Genomic DNA, 9,389 nt, shown 5'->3' on the forward strand with positions numbered 1-9,389 from the left:
ATAATAATAATAGGAACGCTAACGAAAGCAATAGGTGCCTTCGCAGCTTTGCTGCTTGGCCCCTAATAATGCTTTTATCAAGTTTACTAGACAAGAACAATAACGTCAGACTTGCAAAATAAAATTTCTCATAAACTGATACTGTTGAGTAAACAAAAAAACAAATAACAAAGTCCAATAATTTAGACAAGGTTTTTTTCTTCACTTTCGCCAATTAGGGAAGTTTTTTCCCTCTCCGCTGTCGCCACTGGCTTGCATGGTTCGGGATCTGTAGAGCTGCGCATCGTTGGATTTGCTCTTCAATATTTGGACTCTCAGTAGTGATTATTAAACCACACTGAACTGAGCTAAACTGAACTGAACTTAAACACTACAAACTGAACTACACTGTTCCAATTTACCATGATCTTTTATGTAAAGCTGCTTTGACACAATCTACATTGTAAAAGCGCTATACAAATAAAGGTGAATTGAATTTTAATTAAACTAATATAAATTATAATGTGGTTATTTGTTATTATGACTAATACAGATTCACAAATAACATATTTTTCTGTCTTTTTTTACTCAATCTTGCCTTTTGCAATAACAATACTCAAGATCACACATTACTTATAAACTCATTTATTTGAGTCAATTGCAAAGTTCAGTAACTCAATTAGTAATAATTATATTATTCTACTAGTCAACTTCACAACTTATGAACTAGGGCTGTCACTGTGCGATTAATCGAAATTGAATCGCAATAGCGATTTGAAACGTTGCGATTAGCTAAATTGCAAGAGGCTGAAATATATTATTTCACTTCCCCCATGCACCCAGAGCAAATGCATGACTGCCATCTGTGTGTGACAGTCTTACTAGCGAATTGAGTGAGCAATTTCGTTCTGCCAAATCAGAATTGTGCATTCGAACTATGCGGAACTCCCACAATAAAAAAAAACCAAACAAACAAACAGGAAAGCGCAAACGAATGGGATGATGCCGCTTCAGAAGCATAAATAGATGAATTGATATTAAAGAAAAACAGCACGTCAGTAATATGGGAATATCTTGGTTTCAAAGTCACAGACACCAAACAAAAGCAGGTCATTTGTAAGAGTTGTCGCACAATTATTGCCACAGCACGAGGAAATACAACCAGCACCTAAAAAAGCACTGCAGGTGGCTATATGAAGAGGGTCTTGCTAAAAAGTCAACAAAAAGTACTGCCAGTGACACTCGATCTAGTAGCAAGCAACAGCACAGTACAATTTCAGAGTTGTTTGCTGATATAAGTTAATATCTTTTATAAGTTCCTTTTTTTAACTAACACTCACTGCATTTTAGCAGTAAGAGGCTATCATACAGATTATTGAGCTGAAGCTTGACTACAAAGTTAAAACGCAAATCAAAAATCACAATATCGGTCAAAAAAACACCTAAAAATAAATATATAAGTAAATAAAATAAAAATCGCAATTAGATATTTTCTCCAAATCGCACAGCCCTTATGGTGAACTGATTTTTCAGAGTCAAAAAGAACAAGTTAAACATATACACAAGAATTTTGCTATATTATTCATAATTTTTTAGATGATTATAATGCTTTTATTAAGTTTATACTTGGAACAGGAATAACACACAATAGTAATACTACATAAAATGTACAACATAATATATTATCCCATGTAAACATAATTTATTCATGATTATACTGCTTTTATTGTTAAACATTTCATTTCTCTACTAATTAACATCAATATTCATCTTCCTGTTAATCCACAACAACCAATCGCTTAACTAACTGCTCTTCTCCAAAGACGGTCTGGAGATTTATGTCTTGTACTATCAGGCACGTAATACACAGCCTATGAGAAAAAGACACTGTTATCTCCCAGAAGACACACACAACCTGCTGAAGTACAGATAATAACCCAACAATACACACTCCAAGACATGTGGCCCTAAGACTTTCACTGACAGGAGTCACAGCTGCTTGTTATCAATGGACAATGAAATTAAAAGTCTAGAACATCCTTCTGTTTCACCACAGTTTATGGCAAAAGCACAAAAGACACACTAACATGGAGCAAACATGCTTGGACATGTCCTGGGATGCTACACTGGAGCCTTCAAGACTGCCAGCTCCAACATGCACGGCGGTAAAGAGAAAGAAAAAGATAGAGACAGCACAGACGGCAGATTATGATCAAATTGTGAAAGTTTCCAAAGGCCTATGCTGTCATTTCTGCAACAGTACTTCAAAGAGTTTCAGAAACAGTACAAGTACTAGCAAACAACAGTCATCCGGTGTATGTGATGTCAAAAAACATTCAGACGACTGAAAATTTAAAACTTTCACGTGTTTTGGTCGTTTAATAATGCAACAACGGCATTTTAGGGGCTTTTTAAGCGTTTTGCAATAACACTCCATTTACCTACTTGTATTCACATAATCAGCCCATACAGGATTTTGCGGGACTTTTTATTCTGATTTTTGCAGCCTAAAATTGCTGATTTTGCTGCATCTCTTCTTAAAATTTGAGGCAATATTGTCGGCGCCAGTGGTGTGGTGGTTAGTGCGTCGACACATTCACTCCGGTGCTCACGGCGACACGAGTTCGATTCCGCCTCGCGGTCCTGTGCCGATTCTTCCCCTCTCTCTGCTCCCCATGCTTTCCTGTCAATACTCTCTACTGTCCTAACGAATAAAGGTGAAAAACCCCAAAAAAATTATTATAAAAAAAATAATAAATGAGGTAATATTTGCGGCATTATTTTGGAGGGAGTCCTGGAGGGAGTGTATAATATAGTATTTCAGCCTGATATCACAAGGAAACCTAACTATTGTATTGGCTAAATCGTATGAGCTCAGTTGTACGAAAATGTAAAATTTTTAAAAAGGAAGCGCTGCACCAAACCTAGGGGTGGGCGGTACACCAGTGTCATAGTCATCACCGGTGTGACATTGCGCCACGACATGGATTTTCTAATACCGTCAATACCGTAATAAATCAATTATGCACCTTAAACAGCTGCATTTACATCAATAATAGCTAATTCTAATAATAAGGCATTAAATTTTCTTTAAACGTTCAGTTGTGGTCTGAATACCTGTCCTTATACTACAGGGCTCGAAATTGCAACCATTTTGGTCGCATGAGCGCCCGAAATGTAATCTATGCGCCCTCATAATATATTTGGGAGCATTTGTGCGACTGAATATAATGGTTGTAGTGCAATCTGATTTGATTTTCTCTAAAAACTTGCTGAATCGCTCTACGCTGCCGCTGCATTGGTTCATATAGCTGTCAGTCACTCAACGCTTCCCGCTGTCAGATAACAGGGAGCTTTTGTTACTGCAGGAAATGCAAACGGCTGAAGTGTGAAAAGTGCACAGGTTTGCAAACCTCACCTAAAGTTATAATAATAATAATGTCGCAGATGACAGCGATCATAACATGAGGTAAATGTTGTCCGCCAGCTGAGATCAATCGAGTGTTTTCGGAGAAGGTGCCTGAATCTCGATGCGTTGCATTCACCGCGTGTTCAGCGCAAATGTCCGCTAAATATAAAATCTAACACTGTACACATCATCGCCAAAGAAACTCACCTTTACTAAGTTTACTCTGAAACTACGGCTCATAACAAAGAGCGGAATTGCGCCGGTGGTCATCATGAGAATCCTGCTCTGTCAGCTCATAAATTGGTGCGGCTGACTCGCCTGCTTTATTCCACCAACACAGAGAAATGAAGATCAGCTCATAACGAGACTGAGCATTTACAATGACCCAAACCAAAACTTTTAAAGAGTGATAGAAGTGAGACTTTCTTTTGTCCGTTTTTCCTTGAGATGTATATTATTTTGCTATTGAAAGTTATACCATGATATTATACCGTCACCGTTCAAAAGATGAAAAATATCGTGATATTAATTTTAGGTCATATCGCCCACCTCTAACTAAACCCCACCCCTAAACCCAACCGTCATTGGGGAATAAACAAATCCTAATACATTTTACAAATGAGATTGTACAAATTCATACAAATAAGCCACGAAATCAAAAAGTTACGAATTGCAGCGAGATTGCCCTGATATATCCATGTTTAATATCAAATCGCCAGAAAGTGATTTTTTAAAAAATTGTTTAAATATTGGTCTCTGACAAGTCCAGAGGACTTTACTACTGGTTAAGACCTGTGATAGAACAGTGTTGTCACGATACTGGAGTTCGGTACTGAAATTATAAAAACATCCAGTCCGGCTAACATTTGAATGCGCTCTTAAACTGAACTTCCCGACTGTTTACTGAGGGTAACCACAGATACAGGGACACTGGAACATTTTAAAGACGCCAAGAACAGCTGGTCTGTCTGAGCAAACACACCAACGATCCGCTGATGAATCGACTGATTTTCGCGGCTTAAAAAAAACGCTCCAGTGTCCCTGTATCTGTGGTTACACTTAGTAAACAGCGGTGAGTTTGGTCAACTGATGACCTTCGCCGCCAATCACAGTCATTTCTGTTGAGCACGTGAACACAATGTTAAATCAGCGCTGTTTAAGAACGCACTTAACAGTGCTCAAATGTTAGCGGGAAATGGATGTTTTATAAGTCTGGGTACCGAATGGTACTGAATTTCAGTATTGTGACAACACTAGTAGAACAAAAACTTCAATAAAAGGAAAAAGCAATAAATGTTGCTCTCACATTAGGATCAAGTTTATGAATGGCTATACAATATAAGACTTTTGATTAAACATGGCAAACATTTAGGCTGGGGTTAATGTATTATCATAACAAATAAAAAATCATAAATACCACCATAAATCAAGGTATTATTACAGTACTTTTTAAGGTGATTTTGTCTCTTGCTGTCAATAAAGTAAATATACAAGGAGCATGCAATGGTGCTTTAAAAAAAAACACTGCATTTCCACTGAACTTTAATACCATGTTTACAACAATGATAAATGCTCACACATATACAGTATACTTTATATTAGTCAATGTGTTACAAAGAACAAGCGTCATAAATGCAAAATACATGCTTTTTGTTGGTGGTGGATTGTGCATTTTCACAATGCTGAATATGCACATTTTGAGTAAAGCCATGATAAAGTACTGAAAACAAAACCTGGTGTACGTTTATTTTAAAGTATTAAAGTGTCACTATAGTATAGTTAATAGCAAGTTCATAAATGCCATGAAATTTACATGAGAAAATCTTGAGGTGATCTAAAAACTTCTCTAACAACGTGGGAAACACTATATATATATATATATATATATATATATATATATATATATATATATATATATATATATATATATATAAAAGTTATGAGAAGGCCCACACAGAATCTGTTCGCACTGAAATCTGCATGAAATTTAGTCTATCGAGTCTATTTATTAACTAAATTTGTGTAAATATATATTTAATCAGTTTCTATAATAATTTGAGTCATATTACTGACCAATACCAAGACAATGAATTAATAAAATACAATTTATTTACAATACAGTTTATAAAGTAATATACCTTGTCTTTAGTAGATATAATACATAAGAGACTTTCTTTGTTTAACAAACAAAATCAAACCAAAACACGTGAACCTAATTGGATTTGCATTGTAAACCTTAAATAAAAGTTTAAAAAGTAATCATTTTAGTTCATGTTTTAAGTTTTTAGCTTCTCTCGAAATCATTCCACATGAATCCACAGACTTTTTAACTAAATTTTTACGAAGAAATAGCAAAACATCCACAGATTCTGTCTTGCCCGGGTAATTAGTAATGAAAAGATCATAATAAAACATATTATAACACCACTTTAGATATATAAATAATATGGTATTTGCTTATATTCTTATAGCATGCTATTTACATGGTTAGTCAATGAGATTTAAAAATGCCATGAGAGAACATGGTAATAGCATAATACTTTTTTGCAATTACTGGATTGCGCATTTTCAAGATATTTGAAATATGCATATTTTAAAGAAAGCCACAGTACATTCTTTCAAAAGAAAACACTGATTCCATAACCATGATGCTTTGATAAAATAGTACTACACCAGTGGTTAGTTTACATATATATGTGATAAAAGCGTCCTGTTGTTGTGGTACAGTGATTCTGAGAGTACGGTCACAACAAATCTTATAGCATAAACCATTTATATCTTTAGTTTTATAATTATAACTATTTATATTGTTATATAGTCATTGGCTCTGTACTTGTACTCTGCTCAAAGACAATAAAGTTTAATATAATCTAATCTAATGTGCCACTATAATACCTTGGCATAACATGAAAACACCACAGTAATGTTGTCTATTGCATGCAAATGATCACAATTTGAAAATAAAAAGACAGTATGAAAACTAGTGCCTAAATAAAAGGCAACAAAACTATTGCACTTGAATGACAAATGGTTTAAAAAGAAGAATACCTTGGTACATTTTGCATGCAAGGGCAATACTATGTTATTGTTACTTTTTAGGAGGTTGATTGTATATTACAATACATCAAATGTACGCACTTACATTTAATAATTAATGTCTAGTACATAATTCATATAATAATTTATGTCTAAACAAAGGCTTACATGAGAAAACAAATTGTAGAGAGTAAGAACAGTCAGTAATTGTCAGTACATGCAAGTTAGATCCCTTATTAAAGGGATAGTTCACACAAAAATGACAATTCTGTCATCAATTACTTGCGGTTTACTTGTTTCAAACAAATATACTTCTGTTGAACACTAAAGAAGATATTTAAAAGAAAGCTGAAAACCAGTAACCATTGACTTCCATGGTATTTGTTTTTCCAACAATAGAAATCAATGGCTACAGGTTTTCAGCTTTCTTCAAAATATCTACTTTAGTGTTCTACAAAAAAAAAAAACTTGTAAAGGTTTATAACCACTTGAGGGAGAGTAAATAGTGTGTAAATGTTCATTTTTGGGTGAACTATACCTCAATACATTACAATACACCTGACCTGATATTTGCATGTCTACAAGAAAGCCACACACAGAAACAAGCATGCAAAACATCTCCCTGAAAAACATTCAAGCATTAACTGCATTTAAAAAAATGACTTTTGCAGTTTGTTCAAACAACGCATTTAAAATGAGTTGAAACAACACGATTCGTAATGTTTTTCGTGACAACTCAATTGTTTTTTGTTCAATTTAAATGTGGAAAAATTATTAAGTTAACTTAATCGATTTGTGTTGGGACAACATGAAGGAATTGTGCGAAACACAGCATTTTTATAGTGTATATACTGTATAGCTGCAGGTTAACTATGTTTATATACGATCCACCCAAGACAGAACTCCTTAACTTGAGTATTGAGGTAAAGTTAGTTTTATATTAAATACTAAATATTGAAATCATATTAGCAACAATGACTTGCAAAGTCCAACATTGTTCACAGTGAAATAAATTGTGCTAATGTTGTTAACAATTCATAGCCTACTTACATGTGATTTTAGACTGAATATTCAAAGTACCATGGTAAACAATATAGAGACCAAGTCACAAGTTGTCACTGAACGAATGTGAGAATATAAAACCAACTTTCCCCTTAATAACTTGACTGTGATGTAGTGATAATGTGCAATAAGCAACTTTGGACGTATAATTATTGTGATTTATATAACTAAAATTGAGTTTAATTGAATTAGCGTCTCACCTCCACGTTTCCTCTGCGTCCTCGATCCGCGTCCCCGTGACTCCGCGCGCTCGCGCCCCACGCATCCTCCCATGGTTGTCAATCAAACGCAGGCCACATCTCAAGACAGCAGCTATTTATTTACACTCCTGCTTTAATATCATTTGATCCGCTGAACGAAGCCTGTAACTTTACTATAAATACAGTAGTAGCGTTATAAGTGATATACTAATAGTTTGTGCATTAAGGAAAAGCCTCCAATGCAAACAAGCGACCAGAAGTAAAAACTTTACCAGTCGTAGAGCTCGCGATGATATGTCGGTGATCTGGCACGAGACTCGCGTTTAGTTATTTCTGGCTTTATCCCACGAGCTAACTTACAGCAGCTAAGTTAGCCGGAGCACGAGCTTTAACTCGTAAATACAGTAGTAAATGACAAAACAACACTAACAAGACTAGTGTTCGAGATGTATAGGCTGCTCCGTGCTCGGTTTAAAGTATATCAAAACATATAGGATTCGCAAAGCCTGCCTGAGTTCTTTATCTCTCTCGCTAGTCCACCTTTTCCCCCTACTGATGTTTCCAACTAGTTCACGTTACTGGTGTTCACTGCGCAGGCGCGCTCTGAACACGTGACCCTACCAGAGCCGCTGCTCTAGAGGAAGCTTCAAACTCCGTTGAAAAATAAGGCAACACTTTTATGCGTTTGTTCGGTACTATCTTTAACATTCTTGAGCTAACTTGCAGTCTATGGTTAACACAAACACACACACAATTGGTTTTACATTTGCTTATTCAGACTATCACCTTCTTAACATAATTTTAGGGAAGCATTGTTTGCTAATTCTAAATAGCGAATCATATTAGCAGCCAATGATTATCAAAGTACAACATTCTTCCCAGTCAAATAATCAGTGCTAATGTTATTTTAAAGTCAAAATTTCGATATGTAACCCAATATTTAAAGTAAACAATATATGTATATAAAAGTTGTCACTAATCAAATATACGAATATAAAACCAACTTTACCTCAATATTTTACTATTTACTCATCGTCAAATCTTTATGGGGTTTTTGTTGAGCACAAAAGAAGATATTTTGTACTTTGATAATCATTGGCTGCTAATATAATTTCACTATTTAGAATTGTTAAGTGAAACTATATTAAGGAGAAAGTCAGAATATGCGAATATAAAACCAACTTTACCTCAGTGTGCTGTGTTACTAAACGTACATTTGTGGACGTTTACTTTTTCAAACACCATGAAGTATCATATCTTATAGGCACATTAGTACAGCTGTAAAATGTGTAGTGTTTTTTTGATTGAGTGGCTTTTTGATTGTAAATGTTATTATTTAGAATTGAGGTTCGAAATGCATCAAAGCATTGATTGAGGTAAAGTTGATTTAAATTCACACATTTTTGACTTTCTCCTTAATAATATCATTTCCAAAAAGTGTTATTTGCTAATTCTAAATAGTAAAATCATATTAGCAGCCAAATGACAAAGTACAACAATGTTCGCAGTCCATTATGTAGTGCTAATGTTGTTTTGAAGTCATGCTTGCATGTGACTTCAGACCAATATACTCAAAGTACCATGGTAAACAATATAAGGAGAACCATTTCACAAGTTGAACTGAATGAATGTGCGAATATATATTTTGAAGAATCTTGGAAACTGGTAGCCATTCTTAGGAACAAAAATACTATTGAAGTCAA

General features: G+C 34.7%; 1 protein-coding gene across 1 annotated transcript in view; it reads right to left on the reverse strand.

Moving 5' to 3' along the window:
- Window positions 1-8,254, reverse strand: part of ubtd1b (ubiquitin domain containing 1b) — a 34,581-nt gene extending 26,327 nt beyond the window's left edge. Inside the window, exons 1-2 of the mRNA XM_056469047.1 lie at window positions 7,959-8,254; window positions 7,687-7,859 (exon numbers count right to left, since the gene is read on the reverse strand). Of these exons, the coding sequence (XP_056325022.1) occupies window positions 7,687-7,759 (73 nt within the window). The 5' untranslated portion in view covers window positions 7,760-7,859; window positions 7,959-8,254. The remainder of the gene's footprint in view (window positions 1-7,686; window positions 7,860-7,958) is intronic.
- Between the last annotated feature and the right edge of the window lie 1,135 nt (window positions 8,255-9,389).

The sequence above is a fragment of the Danio aesculapii genome, chromosome 12 (assembly GCF_903798145.1).
Source record: "Danio aesculapii chromosome 12, fDanAes4.1, whole genome shotgun sequence".
Lineage (NCBI taxonomy): Eukaryota > Metazoa > Chordata > Actinopteri > Cypriniformes > Danionidae > Danio > Danio aesculapii.